At 40.3% G+C, this 17768-nt stretch overlaps 1 protein-coding gene across 2 annotated transcripts in view; it reads right to left on the reverse strand.

Moving 5' to 3' along the window:
• Positions 1-17768, reverse strand: part of BBS7 (Bardet-Biedl syndrome 7) — a 50279-nt gene that overhangs the window by 20684 nt on the left and 11827 nt on the right. For both annotated transcript variants that reach the window (XM_079153394.1, XM_079153395.1), the window contains 11 exons: positions 15574-15639; positions 14617-14679; positions 12992-13167; positions 10900-11086; positions 9341-9413; positions 8834-8950; positions 7339-7469; positions 4130-4214; positions 3285-3387; positions 2013-2205; positions 803-877 (listed from right to left, as the gene is read on the reverse strand). In XM_079153394.1, the coding sequence (XP_079009520.1) occupies positions 803-877; positions 2013-2205; positions 3285-3387; positions 4130-4214; positions 7339-7469; positions 8834-8950; positions 9341-9413; positions 10900-11086; positions 12992-13167; positions 14617-14679; positions 15574-15639 (1269 nt within the window). The remainder of the gene's footprint in view (positions 1-802; positions 878-2012; positions 2206-3284; positions 3388-4129; positions 4215-7338; positions 7470-8833; positions 8951-9340; positions 9414-10899; positions 11087-12991; positions 13168-14616; positions 14680-15573; positions 15640-17768) is intronic.

Consider the following 17768-nt stretch of genomic DNA (forward strand, 5'->3'; position numbering starts at 1 on the left):
AGGAGGAGGCTAGATTCACATCCAGCAAGAAACTGGAATCCTTAAAACGTTCTGGGAAAAGGAAGGTCGATGTGAAGTTTGTGCTGGGGGAAGGCCCCGCTGGTGGCAGGGGACAGCGTCTGCAGCGGGAGGCAGGATGGGAGGCGGAATGGGAGGCAGAGAGCATCAGCAGCTGGAGAGGCAGGAACAGGAGGCTGAGAGCTACAAGAGCCCAGGGGCAGCGCTGAGGGCCTGGAGCTGGGGACCCTGGCCCATGGAGCCCGGGGGCAGCGCTGAGGGCCTGGAGCTGGGGACCCTGGCCTATGGAATCCTGGGGCAGCACTGAGGGCCTGGAGCTGGGGACCCTGGTCTATGGAGTCCGGGGGCAGCACTGAGGGCCTGGAGCTGGGGACCCTGGCCCATGGAGCCCGGGTACAGCACTGAGGGCCTGGAGCTGGAGACCCTGGCCTATGGAGTCCGGGGACAGCACTGAGGGCCTGGAGCTGGGGACCCTGGACTATGGAGTCGGGGGCAGCACTGAGGGCCTGGAGCTGGGGACCCTGGCCCATGGAGCCCGGGGGCAGCGCTGAGGCCTGGAGCTGGGGACCCTGGCCCATAGAGTCCGGGGGCAGCTCTGAGGGCCTGGAGCTTGGGACCCTGGCCCATGGAGCCCGGGGGCAGCACTAAGGGCCTCGCCTCTGGAGTGTGAGAGCTTGACCAGACAAGTGGCTGTGGAAGAGGCAGCAGCCACCTCCTGGCCTCAAGACCTGAGTCGGAGCAGGGGCAGAAGAGGAAGGGAAGGGCTGCTGGGATCTTCACTCACCTCCGAGTCGCAGCTGCTGAAGCTGACGACCGCGGAGTTCTTATCCACATCAAGAAGATCTATCGGGACGTCGCTCTATAGGGAATATTTAAAAGAAATGGTTCAGAGGGAAAATCCCCAAATTGTTCACAAAATGTGTTCTCTAAGGGTCTGCCTGGGTTCCAGTTTATGTTCACCTTTAAATTTGAGAGTATGCATTCTCTTAATTCACAGACATTTCTGGAAAACAATAAAGAATAAATCACCTATGTTTTTCTAATTTAGAGTATCAGAATCATAAAATGTCTCTTACTATCCCCTGAAAAGCATCGTCTTCTATTTTCGTAAGTGCTAAAATGTTACCATGGCTCTAAGTAATCAGATGGGCATTCAGATTACACAAGTTCATGTTGATCAATTTTAGTTTCACCTGTAACACAAAAAGAAGATACGCCACGGTCCCTGAAGGAGCAGTGTCTAAGAGGTGCTGCTGTGCAGGTTCTGTGGACGGTGCTCTGAGGCTGCCGAATGCAGCAGCCTGAGCAGCCTTGCCCTGGAGTTTGCCGTGGTGAGACTCGAGTAAGTAAGAATCGGGCCTCTCCACACGTCTTCTTGCACCTTGTCTTATTGCTCCAATTTATTATTTCCTCATCTTATGGTTTTCCATCTTATTCTTGTTTTTCATTCATCCTACTATTATCCTTTTCTACTTCCTGAGTATATTCCAACTTAAAAGTAAATAAAACTATTAAATAGATGAACAGAGCTATACATTATTATCCCTAAATTTCACCCTTTGGGATTATCTGTCTTGTCTGTTGACCTACCTAGAAACTACTGGGCTAATGGGTAAACTATACTGTAAGTTATCATTTTAGTATTTGGAGATTTATAAAAGGGTATAACAAGAGCATTAAATATTGGAGTTTCCTAAGTCACATCTCTGTGAAGATTCTCCCAGAACAGAGCAAAAGAAGAAAATCCTTATTGTTCTCTCTCTTCCTGAAACTGAAGTTCATCCATCTTTTGTTTATTATGTTTAGGGTAAAGCAAAAGTAAAGATAAAATTCAAATAACCTATGAGCAAACTGATTATCTAATGGAAAATTAAGAAGCCATAAACATTTAAAATTACCATCTAAAACTAAAAGTGCTCAATAATAATAAGTGCATATGGTTGGTGTTCAAAACAGATCCAAGCACACCACCAAAAACACAGACTTCTGCTTACCTGTATTAAGACATTGTCTATTGCGGTCTGCACCTCCAGAATGAGGCTGTAGCTGGCATCATCTTTATTTAATGTAAACTTGTCATTTATGCTAAATGAAGGTGCTGCTGATTTTGCTTTGCTTGACTGAGAAAACTGTTGATAGTTCTCTCTTTCCTGCAGTACCTTATACTGCAGATGTTCCAACTCATTCCTAGAAGAAAAGACATACAACTGTGTCATCTATAAACATTTGAGGTCCTTAGAATGTGTAAAAATTCAAGACATTTACTTCTGCAAAATGGGTTTTCAATTGGTTGGCTAGAAGTATTCTATCAATAGGAACAAAATTTTAGTTTCTCTGACTGACCAACTGATCTCACGTTATTTATTCCTAACCCCCAAATTAAAGCATCTACTCAGTCCCACACCAGAAATACTGACACAGAGTTGTGAGTACCCAGACAGGTCACAACTAATCAACTCCAGCACAGGAGATGGCCACAGCCGCATCCAAGACTAGTCAGGAGGAAACAAACCTCAGGAAGAACGCATCAGCTGTAAAGAGGAGGAACACCAGCCACACACACCCTTCAGTAATGATTGGGGCACAAAGACAAAATAAGGAGCAGCTGCTCAGTAGTCCATTGTGGTAACCACCAGGACGACCCTGGGACAGTGGCACAGTCTCAGCTCTACCCAAGTGGTGCAGCAGATCCTGCTGAGACTGAACCATATGGGCACTGCCTAGGTAGTTATGGTTGAGGGACAAGCCACATGCAGATGAAGTCAACAGCAATAAGCAGTTTCAAGCAAAAACAGTATCACAAAATGCTTAAATGCTTTTTTTTTTGCATGAAGTCTGGTATTACACTGAGCAACTGTATCTACGGGAGGCAACATTCAGTTCCACTAAGAACACTTATGAGCCAAAGTTATGTCCACAGGAAGAGTGAACACTAGAGTTAATGAGAAATAGAGAAAAACAACACATCTGTTGGGTTTCTTTGTAATGTCTTGGGGGGGGGGGGGCGCACAACACTGCAACCACCTTAACTGACAAATGGGAACATGCAGTTCTGGATCTGAGAGGGTCACTACGGAATAATGCACAGAAATGGTGTATCTCTAAACCCAAAACATTCATCAACACTCACTGCTAATTCTCCCAAATCAACAAACTTTCACTTTAAAAGGTGACAATCATATCACTCCTTCCAATAAAATGGAGTGCATCTGTAAGTGGTAAGCAGCAACCAGCATTTGAGATGAAACACACAACTCAAAAGTTACCGTAAAGAAGAAATTTTACTCTGCATCTCCTGATTAATCTTCAGCTCTTCTCCTGGTCCGCTTTCCTTCTGAACGGGCTCTGTTGTCAGACCTGTGACCCAGCCTGTAGAGAGAACAGTCATGCTCCATCAGTGCTGCTAGTGCACAGGAGGTGCCGACAGTGTGGGCCCCGTGTCCACCACCACCAACCCGACTCAGCCCCAGGACATCTTCAGAAACAAAGCAAAACACAACACCCAGCTGCAAAGAATTCAAACCAAAAAAAAAAGCATTTAAGCATTTTGTGATACTGTTTTTGTTTGAAACTACTATTATATTATGCCTAAAGATATCTTTCTATTCTCAATAGTTTTAGATTTGAACTATGGAGTAAGTCAGAACATTTTAGCAAATTCAAAAAAGTGACCACTAAGCATTGCCTTTGGAAAATCACCTTCAAGATTTAAACCCTCGAGACTGTTGTGAGAAAGCAAAACTTGATGACTCAAAAGCAAATGAGTTTTTATAAGAAAAGCACACAAACAAAGCAAACTAGGTTTCAGGAGGTAGTTCCCTTTCCACAAAGAGTACTACTTGGTTTTCAAAGGCACTAGAAACATGGGTCATTCAAACGCAGACTACCTTACAAACCAACAAGCCAACTGCTCCTGCTTTACTTATTTTCTGTGGCTGGGGTGGAACCCAGGGCCTGGTGCAGGCCAGGCAAGTGCTCCAGCGCCGCCTCGTTCCTCGCCAGTACAGGTGACCATGCTGAAGGAGGGATTTACTAATGACACCAAGCAAAAAGCAGCCACCCAAAGAGCATGTGTTCAGATTTTGGTCACTGGTTCTCCATCGTTCTTTACCTGAGTAGGTGGACACCACGATTTCATCATAACCGTCTTTCCCTACGCAACCGCCCTGGATGGATGTGACACTCTCAGACAATGCCTACAATAAATTCAAGACCAAGCACTTTATTAATAAGCTGAAAACTTCAAAGGCAGTTTCAGCAAGCTGCCAAGACGCATCTTCCTGTCTCCAGACATTGAACACATACTCACTGACTGTCTATTTGTTATGGGCAGATGCTGTGATTAGAAAGACAAAGCCTTATACAAATGCCAGTTTTAAATTTTGAAAGAAGATTAAAATGACTCTAGTATATTTGTGAGGCCCACTTGGCTAACAGTGTACCTATCTAAAGAGCAAAACTAATTTATTCACATAATGAAAGATTCTTGAAAAGAAATTACAAAAGTAAAACTACTACTATGTTTATTCTATTATCTGAATTCAATAGATCACCTCTTACTTGTTTTCTCTAAAAAAGTTTTTAGATGAACAAAACCATGTATACTCCTGTACATTTTTAAGTTAGCTTCTAGATTTTTCATCATAATGTTACATAGTTATAAAGCCTATATTTCTGGAAGTTTGTAAATAATATCATCTTTTAAAAAAGCAAAACTCCCCAAACTTGTCTGACAATAATCACCAAGGTGAGTCAACCTGGAATCTGTATTTTTAACAAGCACTGTAGGTCAGTGGCTTTAAAGCTATTTGGAAAGCAGCAATCATTTTTTAAAAATCTGTTGGCAACCCACCAGTGAGTGTTTTGTTATTTTTGTGCTACTGGAGATTGAACCCAGAACCTCCCACATGCTAGGTAAGCATTCTGAGTTATACACCACCCTTTTTATTTTAAGACAGGATCTTAATAAGTGCTGGGCTGGCCTCAAACTTGTGATCCTCCTGCCTCCACAGATGCTGGGATTACAGGTGTGCACCACCAAGGAGGGACAAATTGATGCAAACAACTGAAATACTGAGAAGCCAGGAATGGTGGTGCTCCATGTAATTCCAATGGCTGGGGAGGCTGAGGCAAGAGAATCTCAAGTTGGAGGACAGCCTCAGTTGCTTAGCAAGACCCTGCCTCAAAATAAATAGAAAAAAGGTCTGGAAATGTAGTTCAGTAGTAAAGTGCCCCTGGGTTCAACACCCAGTATCACAAAAGGAAAAAGAAAAAAATGTAGATTTAATAAGTCCTTAATGGTCGGAAATTTTACATTTTTCCTTTTTCTCTTTCAACTTTCATTTTCATTTCACTCCCTTCACATACTTTTATTTTAATGTAATCATATGCTTGAAATTCTTTTATGCTTTTCTGCAACCAAAAAATATATAAATTGAGGCCAGGCATGGTGGTGCATGCCTATAATTCCAGCAGCTGGGGATTACAGCCGAGGCAGGAGGACCCAAGATCACAAGTTCAAAGTCAGCCTCAGCAATGGCGAGGCACTAAGCAACTTAGTGAGACCCTGTCTCTAAATAAAATATGAAAAAGGGCTGGAGATGTGGTGTAGTGGTTAGGCACCCCTGGGTTCAATCCCCAGTACCAAAAAAAAAAAGTATATATATAGTATATAAAATATACATATATGTATGTATATTTGAAGTTATCTTCTGTGATCATGAAGTCCTAAGATTAGAAATTATGATAATTACACACACTGGATATTTCTATCACAATTATTAGTATCACACATCTGATCAAGACAAACACACAAGCTCTAGTATGTAGTATTTAATCACAAAAGCAAATTTCTGAAGGAACCGTATCTCATAAGATGAAAGGAGAGGTTTATTTACTAGAATAAGACTGACTCAACATCAATTGTATTCTCTTTGCTTTCATTTTCACAGTAAGCTCTGAAACCAGTACCTGTCCTGTTAGAAAAGCAGAAGAACCAGAGGGTGACAGGTCTCAGGCCAGACCTGGCAGAGCAGATGTCATTGCTGAGGTCTGGGACAGACATTGAAGTGGGGACTTGAGGCCTACACAGGAGACTCCACCAGCAAGGAGGCCACCCACAGACAAGGCCCCCTGACCTGGACCTCCAGAAACACAAGCTGAACTAAACCTGCTCCCTATAAAGGAGGTTGCCCCAGATACTTCACACAAGAGCAGAAACATGGACTAATATGCCAGCTCAGGAAAATGGAAGATCCCACTTAGACCACGGAATATGCCTGATACCACGCGAATGGAACTGAAACCATGCGCTAAATGAAATACACACAGGAAGATGAGTACCAAGTGATCTTACTTGCACGTGTGACATAAAAATGTTGATCTCATACAAGTTCAGAGGAATGGTGCTCTCGGGGGCTAGGAGGGTAACGGGACACAGGAAAAGGCTGATCAGTGGGTACAGCTACAGTTCAGCAGGACTAGGCAGCTGTGGAACCCAGGTCACAGCACACACACACTCAAAGCTCTGCTGTGCCACTGCACAGCAGGGTGGCAGGCGACCATGTCTCGAAAAGCTAGAACAAAGGATTTTTGCTGTTTTCACCATGAAGAAATGACAATGCTTGAGAAGAAAAATGCTTGATCTGATTTAAACATTACACAATGTATATTATCAAAACGCTCATGATTCCCCATTAATATATTCAATTTTTATATTTTTAAATATCACTAAAATAAACTTAAAACAAGTAGAAAAAATAGGAAAGATCCTGTTTATGCCAGAATGCTTCTCCATGTGACTCTATACCTCAGCATAAACAGATTCCATTACATTTAAATTTTGTGAACGAAAGTCATTCTTCTCTAGTATTTCTTTCATAGCTGGCTCTCGAGTATCTACACGCAAAACTGCTACTTGTTCCTCTCTGCTTAAGGCTACTTCTGATACAGTCCTCGTGGTATGCAGCTTATTCCTGAACTCTGATTACTTCAATCACCTCACACATGACACTCAAGCACAGAAAGGCGACTCCTACAGAGTGTGCTGCTGTGCATTCGAGACACTCGGGCCAAACAGTTAATGCTTGAGGAACTCAAAGGGTTAAAAGTCTAGTGAAATAGCAATTGAGAATTCAGTTTAGAAGCAACAGTCTATTATTCACACACAGAGTAGTCTAGAGATTTTGACGACATCAAAATGTCTCAGATCAAACACAAGATTTTAATTTACTTTCCTTAGTAAAATCCAGCCCTTGATTATCTCTATAAAACCTGACAAGGAATAAGCACATAGACGGAGAATTCACTAAATGAGCCTACCTGGGCAAACCGCAGAACAGGCTCCTCTGCATTGTCAAGACTGTGCACTTCCACCATTCCATCATCTCTCCCAACAAGCAAGTCTTTAACCCCATCACCCACAATATCGAAGCTGTCAATACACAAAATACCTTTAAAAAAATGTGATGTTATTACAAAACAAGTAGTTGTAGTCAAGTATGTAGCAAATAAGAATGAAAACCTGTAAAGACTAACTCAGAATGGGGGAGGAAAGATGAACTCTGAGCACGATCAGGTGCTTCCTCCTCACTACCCACATCCCTGTGTCCAGGGCTTCACGTTGACCTAGGCGGCAGTGGCCTCAGGTTTACATCTCCTTCCCATGCCAGCCTCCCCAGGGCCCAGGCCCACGTGCCAATTCAGCCTCCTCCTGTGCACATCTCTCAAACTGTCCATGCTCCAAACAGGACTCGTCAAGCTCCTCTCTACCACACCTTCCTCTTTACCCTGCTGCTCCTTCCCAAGACTTGCCCCAACTCAGTAGATTAGAGCACCCGGTATTCAGGCTGAAACTTAGCCTACAACTGGATTCCTTTCTTCTTCTCACTCCCCATTTCGAATATACTAGCAAATTCTACCTTCTCTGCCCCACAATGGATACTAACACTGCCCTCTTCTCACTTCCAGTCAGTTAGTCTGGACGAGGCCTAGAATAGCTTATGATATAATAACTTGTGTCCATGCTTCCAGTCCTGACCTGCTTCCCCCAAATCCAGTCTCAGTGCAGTGTGCTTTGTTTGTTCTGGTGAATCAAATCACACCGTCCCCAGTGGCAATTCTCCAATGATGTCCCACCGGGAACTCCTGCAAGGCTCAGGGAAACTGAAGGCTGGAAGATTCTTCTCCCGGGAATCTCACATCCTTCTTTTTCTCTTTTGAGTTCAGCTCAAATTTCACCTCTTCTAAGACACCTTCTCTGACCACGCAGTCTGAAAGCAGCTCCCCTCTCCCAGTGCTCTCTAACTCCTGGTCTCTTGTGTTTTCCTCACATGACAGAGTCAGACTATCTCTGTCTTTCCTAATAATACTTGTTAAGGGGATAAATGTATAGACATCCTGTACGTATAAAGACCCATCTCACTACCGACCTCGCTGGGTGCAAATTCCCCATAGAAAGGTGTAAATTCCTTAGAAAACAACACCTCCTGACCTACTGTGCTCCTTCTTTGCATCCTACCAATCACTCTCAGAGTCCAATTACCTGCCTACTATAGGCAGTTAAAAATGGATTTTACCATAGAATGATGCACATTAGCATGCTACCCCAAATCACTACTAGTATTTCTTACTTAAAAAAAAAAAAATTATACCTACAGTGTGAGAGACCTGATAAACAAATAGTATATAAACCAGAGGTGGCTCTGTGAATTGCTAGGTCCACTATATAACATGAATCATAAAATGGTGAATTGCATAATCTTTTTAATTTAACAACTATGGACACTTCAGGATCTGAACTACATCAGCATCATACCTCCCTTCTTTCTCTCATTTCCAATTTCCCACTTGTGCACTGGCTTGGATGTGGTGATCTGAATAAGCCCAAGCTTCCCATCTGCTGTTCCAAACAGGAGGTCTTCCCCAGAGTTGCCTAGTATAATTAAAGGCAACATTAGTGACAGCTCTTTAAAATTAAAATATTTTCATATAAAAAACCTCATTTTAATATCATAAGGCAAACTTGGGAGAATGGTTATATATTCACAGAATTTTAATATTATAAGGCAGATAACAATTTGGGAGAATGGTTATATATTCACAGAATTTTGTAGCTCAAAAAGAAGACCACTCCTCCCCACCCCCATCATCTAATGTTAAGATGAAACTAAAAATCAAAGTTCAGTGACTCATTATTATGAGTTATAGGCAAGTTATCAGAAGACAAATATCTCAATCCCAGTTCACCTCCTTTCTACAAGTCTCATTTTCCTTAATTTATTTCATAAATACAGTTGATTGTGAAAACTGAAATCTTGATTACCCCCATCTCCATTGTGTAGTGCTAAGACAGCAGGTGGGCCAGGAACTTCAATTTCATACATCACATCAGAACCCTGAAGGAGAAATACAAGTTTAAAATAATACAGAATGAAGTTGGGCCTGGTTCCACCTGCCCAACTAGCTACTGGGGAGACTGAAAAATCCCAAGTTCAAGACCAGCCTGGGAAATTTAATGACACCCTGTCTCAAAAGTAAAAAAAAATTTAAAAGGGCTGGGGGAAGTAGCTCAGAGGCAGGACACTCCGGGATTCAATCCCCACAGTACCACAAAAAAGAAAAACATAAATACACACACACACACACACACACACACACACACATATACATGCATTCATAGAAAACACTGGTATTCTTGATAAAACTGCTAAAAAAAAATAAGTCAGTTGAACCACCTTCCATTTGTTAGCAACTCTATATATATTAATACATTTGAAAATAAAATATATATAAAATGCAAAGACCAAGGAGAAAAATATGCAAAATATTCTCCACTTTCAAACTTTTCATTTTTTGAATATGCTGATTGATAGAATACTTGACAATAGTAAATTTTCCTTTCAAAACTCACTAGGAACAGTTGTTTCTTCTGCCTTCTCTAGTCATAACTAGCTTAACTTCAAGCACATTCAAACATTTGAGCAGGCCCAAAATTACTGCCTAAGGAAAAGTGTGGCCTTGTCTTTTGGTATTCCCAAAATCCACTCCAGATAGAGGCAGAGTCACCTGCTATTTAGGTAAGAAAACAAGTTAGGTCCTTCTGTCACTTCAGTTTTGCCACATAAATAGTAAAATGGAAACGCAACTTACAGAATTATAGTAAATATGGTATAACGTTAGTTAAAAATATTTACTATATATTTAGAATATGAGAGCCATATATGTCTTATCTTTAACATTTTTAAATCTGCAGATATCTACACACAAATACATGAACACAAAAGAACACACACAAAACCTAAATACTGGCCCAATTAACCTTACAGTTACACAATAAACTCTAAGGGTCTTGGAGAGAGAATATGTAACTAAAAGCCACCCTCCAGAGGACACAGTGGTGATGAGGACCACTAACAGCAATGACCTGAAACAGCTGTGTGTGTCATCAGGTTTCTTACTAGAAATAAAGGAACTTAGATGATTTCCCCTCTGTCACTTACCTACTTATCCAAAAAACTTGCTTTATTCTACATACTGTCACAAATGTTGGATAAACTCAAATTAAATATCACCCTTTCCTCAACCCAATCTCTTCCTTTAATTTGATTTTTGGGGGAAGGGGAGGGTGATGGAGAAAGAAAGTGGAAAATGTTAGTAAGCACCCTGTTGTGACTGTACTAGCTTAGAAACTGTGGATGGGGAGGGAGAAGTATCCTTTTTCTTCCACATATTGCTCTCTAAAAATGTGTGAAAGATTTGCCCCAACCAAACATATTAACTTATCAATTAAATTTAACAATTATTTAAAAAAACTTAACAACAATGCTCATAATTATTCATTTACTTATATAATGAAAAGTTACAAAATGCAATGACAGTCACCTGTAAAACCCTGAGCACTCTGTCCTGGCAGGCCAAGACGGGTGTAATCCGAGGTACTCTTTCCACTGGAAGGCAGATGACATCATTGATTTTGTCTGCAGAAAGGTAATAATGTTGGTCTTTGCAGTCACAATAATGATTATAGATGTAACTTGCACTGAGAAAGAGGTCAGAGCCAGATATGTGCCTGAGAACATTAAAATAGTAATTTAAGACATCCATAATTTAAAAAAAACCAGCACAGGTAATTCCTGAATTTTTCTCAGAAATGAAAACAAAAGTTAACGCAGACTTAGAGAACACAAACTTTTTTAAATTTCCCTACTTAATGTCTGGTCTTTTTGAAAATACATTTTTTTATTTTGAAAGATAAAAATGAAGATCTTAAAGCTTCAGGCTTCTCAATACAAACTAAGCTCAGAAAAACTGAAAACAAAAATGATAATTTGTCTGCAGGTTAAGAAATATAAAAAAGAAACATTCTTAATGTATAGGACACTTCATGTCAAGCACTGTCCTGGGGGATTTATGTGGTAAGTCAATCCTCAGGGTCCTGAAAAGTGGGATTATGACCATCCCCTTGCAGGTGAAAAACAGCCAGCTGACTTACAACTAATAACAGTGCAGTGGACTGCAACTCAGTCATTTTTAGTTCTAGAATTAAGCTTTCTTACTACCACACTAAATGGCCCAGAAAAGTCTATTTGAAGTAAATCTACTATAAACTACATGATAAGAGGAGGAGAAAAGTCTTTAGTAGAACTTTATCTTGAATAAAGAAACGAGAATTAAGTTCATTTCGAATTATTCTAACAAATTTTTGATAAGAATCATAATGATGTTCTAATTCTTAGAATGAATTTTCTCTTGGTAGACCTGAAATTTCTTGACAAAAATTTATATATATATATTCCACGTATAATATATATATATATTGGAATGTAAGGTAAGCAATCTGAAAATCCCAAATCCAAAACTTTATGAGTATTAACAAAATGTTCAAAGAGTTTCAGACTTTGGAACATTTCAGATTTTTGGGTCAGGGATGCTTAATTGAAAGTCTTTACAAATATCTGAAATATCTGAAAAATTTTGAAATCTGAAACATTTTTGGTCCCAAGCATTTCAAAAAAGGGACAGTACACACGTCTACTTTGACTTCTAGATTATCACCGTATGACCACCCCAAAGATAATCTTACTTGGGCCTTTCATCTATTTCTCCATGCTTACAGTCCACTTAAGATTTTTCATACTAAAATCACCCTGGCCATGCTTACCCTATACTGCCCCTCCGCTCATTATTACATGGTCTTCAGTGTGGCTCTGAATATTACCCTGATCTGATCATTATACATAATATACATGCACTGGAATGTCACTCTGTACCTCATAAATATGTACAATTAAAAATAAAATGTACTGGGGTTAGGGTTGTGGCTCAGTAGTAGAGTGCTTACCTAGCATGTGTGAGGTACTGGGTTTGATTCTCAGCACCACATAAAAATAAATAAAATAAAGGTATTGTATCCATCTACAACTAAAAATAGTTAAATAAATAAATAACATAACGTAAAATGTATTTCAAAAAAGAAATGCCCAGAGCAGGGTACAGTGGTGTACGCATACGATCACAGCTACTGGAAAGGCAAGGCAGAAGAATCTCATGCCTGTGATCCCAGTAACTCAGGAGGCTGAGGCAGGGGGATCACATATTTGAGGCCAGCCTATGCAACTTATCAAGACCCCATCTCAAAATAACAGTAAATAAAAAGAGATGAGGATGTAGTTCAGCAAGAGAATACCCTCAAACATTCCACAGTAGTGCAAAAAACAAAAATCAAAAAAACAACAACAAACGAACGTGTGTATATAAATGAAGTTCTTTAAAAGAAAACAACATTTCAACAGTCAGTTAGTTTTGTATTGCTAACAGTCAGTTAGTTTTGAAATCAGATGGGGCACATCTGATTTCCAATAGAATATCTGTAATGTAGTCAATATTATTTTCCAGAAAACTTAAGATATGACATTTAATCATATAATCTACATCTACTAAAAACATTGAAAATAGATATGTACAATGAACATACATAGCTTTAATGCTTTCAGTGAGGTTCGTTTCAAAAGAGAGGAACTGTTTTCCTCTCTTGGTGAAGCCTCTAATCTCAGATCCTGCGGCAATAAAGATTTTCTCCTGAGGTGTATTAAGAACCCCTCCCAGCTCCAGCCGGGCAATCTTCTGCCCTGGTAAGGTCTTGAACACTGCCTGCAAAAATCATTCAGAAAAGGTAAGTATACAAGTTATTGTACTGTAAGCCTCTTTCCTTTATCATAAAAAAAAGCTATGATTTTGAACTTACGACACAATGTTTTATAAGTTCCACTATATAGAAACATCTTCAGAAAATATATGATTTGTTTTAGTGGGTCTTCCAGTTTTGTGCTAGATATCCTTTAACTCTGTCATATTTATTCTGATACTTTTTTATTGGTGCACTGTGATCATGCCAGGTGGAATTCATTGTGACATATCTGTACATGCACGTGACATGATCTGGTCAACTTCAGTCCCCAGCACCTTCCCTTCCCACCTCTTCACCCTTGCCTCCCCTCTATTTTCATGAGATAACTGCCCCTTTTCCTTTTTTCTCTCTAGCTTCCACGTCCCAGAGAAAATGGACACATACTTTAATGATACCACAGAAGTCTGAACTCTTAAGCAGGGTTCACGAAGCAGTAGGATTAGCATTGCTAAATTCATTAAAAATGCAGAATCTTAAGCCCAACCCCAGACTTTGCTGAATGAGAATCTGCATTTTAACAAGATTCCCTAGCTTTCCTATACACACTGAAGTTTCAGAAGGACTGGATCTACAGGAAAGTCCACTTCACAAATTCTTTAACAAGGTTCAGTGGACATATTTTATACCATAACCATCTTTTCTGAAACTAATTGTTCCTAAATTTTGTACAATTTTATTTATAAATTTTGGTAAAGGACTACCTATAGAATTTACTGAAAATGTGACTATTTTATTACCTTAATCATCTCTCTCTTTAACTAAAAACAACATTCTGATTGCAACTTTCCGCGTAATTTCCACTTTATACTCTGCACCAGTCTCCCTTGCCCTGTCGTGATTCATACACAGAGAACACGATTTCTGGGAGGGCATGTGAATAACAGAGACGGTATTTCTGGGAGCTTCCACCCTCCTCATCTGTTTTTAAATCCTATGTAATGTACATGAGTGTGAGAGTTCACGTTTCAGACCAAGCACGTGAAATGACCAGGTAACCTTGACTGGGTTACGCTAAGTGGCAAGGGTGGCAGGACTGCCAATTCCACTATTACATTATGCTTCGTAAGACTCCATCTGACCATGCTAAGAGATTTTCCTGCTCACTTTGAAGGTTATTATGTCGTACGAAGAACTGTGCATGGACCACTTGGCGGGGACTCGGGGACTTCCCTTACAACCTATTTTAATTGTCTGTACTTTAGGAAATTTTTAACCTGGGAGTATTGAAAAAAAGGTAGTACATTTGTCTTTAAAAAAAGACACAGGGCTGGGGATATAGTTCAGTTGGTAGAGTGCTTGCCTTGTAAGCACAAGGCCCTAGGTTCAATTCCCAGCACCACAAAACAAACAAACAAAAAACCCCACAAACCAAAACAACCCCAACTTTTCCCCACCAAAAAAGCTACACTTACCATGGCTTCTCCTTTCTTCATGCCAAAGCACATAACTACCCCATCATGATCTCCAATAACCACCTGTAATAGAAAATAATCTAAAATTAATTTTACTATAAAAAGTTCATCAAATGCTTTCAGAGTCCATATCGCACCAATGTTTAAGAAACTACATCAAGTTTAAGTGTAGTATCAAATGGGAAGAGAATAGTCATACTATCTGAAAAAGCTATCTAAATACCTTTCCCTATTCCAAGTCATGTATCCGGACAAGCTGGGTTTTCTTCATATATTTCAACCAAAACAACATATCACACCAGACTGAATATAGAAAACAGATATGAGAACTCATCTACCTTTGCTTATGCCAGACACTAAAGAATTTGCAAAAATATAACATCATATCACTAATCTTTCTATATTTGAAAAAAATACTTTCAATAAAAATGTGTTATTTATATAAACATATACATTTTAAAAATATTTTTAACATTTCATAGGCTTAATTTTAATACAGTAAGTGTTAATAGATAAAACCTACATAAAGTTGTTTGGGATCGTCAATAATTTAAACATGTAAAGGGGCTCAAAGACCTTATTTTTATTAAAAACCAATAGTGTTAGCTAAATACAAAGTTCAACATATAATAAATGACTTAAAAATATGATAAATCTTAAGGAAAGAATTTTCTCTACATTCGGATGTACTTTATTTTTCTTTTCCATGTACACGATCTGGTCCACATAGGGCAAATTATTACCATAAAAATGGAATATGATTTTTAACAAGTTTATTATCCTATTTACTAACTGTACATAATAATTTTTAAAATGTCCAAGAAATGTGTAAATTTACTATGTGTAAATGTGCCTTGTTAGTCAAACTTCATTCAAATTAAAATAAATTCATTTTCATTTTAACACTTCTGTTTTTAAGACTAACTTCCTGGTAAAAGAGGAGGTGTCCACACCTACCTTCTGCGCAGCTCTATGTCTTGACGCCGGAAGTAGCTTCATAGTCTTCTGTGAGGTCACTCCCACCTAAGAAAACACCAGCTGCCTAGTTAATGGTTACTGATACTCTGTAATTTGAAGTTGTTACATCAGAGACTAAAAGGACCAGCAGATCAGATCATAGTGAGCCTTATTTTTTTTTTTATCTGAAAAGAGTGATACCTGTTTTTAGAAGCTGGGTTCATTTTGACAAAGACATTCATCCCCGGAATGTGATGGACCATTTCAGTCTGTTCCCCTTTACCTCCCTTCCTTCCTTCCTCTCGTCTCCTTCCTCTACTCTGCTGATCTTCCTTTCACTCATTTACCTTTGGCGGATGCTTTCTACGTGTAAAGGTGGGGTCCCTGTGCATGCTTACACGTGCACAGTGTGGTTTTGTCAGACTCACTGCACACTGCATCCCTTCCCTGTCCCTCCTCTCTTCAGCTCGATCTCCTTCTACTCTACTGAGCTTCCCTATATTTTTGATATCCATACCACATCCTTCTGTCATGATGTCCTGCCTCACCTGGAGCCCCAGGGAGTGGAGTTGGCCATCTATGAACTGAGACCTCTGAAACTGTGGGCTCCAGATAAACGCTTCCTCCTCTAATTATTCTTGTCAGGTCTTTCAGTCACAGAGGCTGATTTTAGTTCTTTAGAAAAACAAGAGCAGGGCAACTGGGCCGTGTGGTGGGTTCATTCCTAATTTTTTGAGTAATCTCCACACCGCTTTCCAGAGTGGTTGCACCAATTTGCAGTCCCACCAACAATGTGGTACACCAAAGGTGGCATATTTATTTATGCAATAGTGTGATTTTGTTTCATTTTATGGCATTTGGGAACAGTACCAGGGATTGAACTCAGGGGCACTAGGCCACTGAGCCACATTCCCAGCCCTATTTTGTATTTAATTTAGAGACAGGGTCTCACTGAGTTGCTTAGCGCCTTGCTTTTGCTGAGGCTGGCTTTGAACTCACAATCCTCCTGTCTCAGCCTCCAGAGCTGCTGGGATGACAGGTGTGCACCACTGCACCCGACTAGCATTTTTTATTATTTGTATTCTTGATAGATATTTGCCATTCTTATTGCAGTGAGATGAGTTTTGATTTGCAAATTCCCCAATGGCTAGAAATGTTGAACATTTTTTCCTATCTTTGTTGGCCATCTGTGTTCATTTTTTTGAGAAATGTTCAGTTCTTTTGTTCCTTTACTATTTGTTTTTTTGCATTGAATTTTTTGAGTTCTTTATATATTCACGGTATTAATCCCTGTCAGAGGAGTAGCTGGAAAAGACTTTCTCCCACCCTGTGGGCTCTTTCTTCACTCTCCTACTCCCTACCTTTGCTGTGCAGAAGTCTTTTAGTTTGACGCATTCCGCTTATTGACATTTTATTTCATCTCTTGAGCTGTAGGAGTCTTGTTGAGGAAGCTGGAGCCTGCACCAATACGAAGGCGTGTTGGCCCTATGTTTTCTTCTGCAGTTGCAAGGTCTCTGGTCTAATTCCTAAATCTCTGATCCACCCTGATTTGACTTTTGTGCATGGTGAAAGACAGGGATCTAGTTTCCTTCTTCTACATATGTATATCATTTTCCCAACAACATTTGTTAAAAAGCCTATCTTTTCTACATATTTTTTTTTTTTCACAACAAAGATCACACCACTTATTTATTACCAATGCCAGTATGGTAATGGGGGGAGACAGGGAGGAAAAGTACAGACATCTCTGGACTGTTTGGGACCCTTTCCCACTTGGAGCAAACTTCTGTTCCTCTTGCTTCCATATTCTCCAAGCGGCGGGGCCACACAGCTGAGGGAGGAGGTGGTAAAAGCCTCCTCCGTGCTCCAGTACACAATGTCCAGTTCCAGATTAAAGGCATTGTTCCCACCATCCCCTCCCTCCTCAAATAGAACTTTCTGGCCTGGAGGGAAAATAATAAAAAACTAAAAGACCAGGGACTCGGGAAGGAGAAACCCCTGTACTAGTCTCCAGAACAGCGGTGGGTGGTAAGGGTAGCAGTCACACCCTACCAGCTTCGCGAGGGTCCCTGCACTGCCCTTCTGTGACCCAGCATCCAGAAGCCTAAGCTCTCTTGGATGTCCCTACTTCTGCTCTAGATGGGCCCATGCGCTCACTTGTCTCTGAGAAGTAGCTCTGAACCAGAAATCCATGG

Source organism: Sciurus vulgaris (assembly GCF_902686455.1).
Source record: "Sciurus vulgaris genome assembly, chromosome: 9".
Classification (NCBI taxonomy): domain Eukaryota; kingdom Metazoa; phylum Chordata; class Mammalia; order Rodentia; family Sciuridae; genus Sciurus; species Sciurus vulgaris.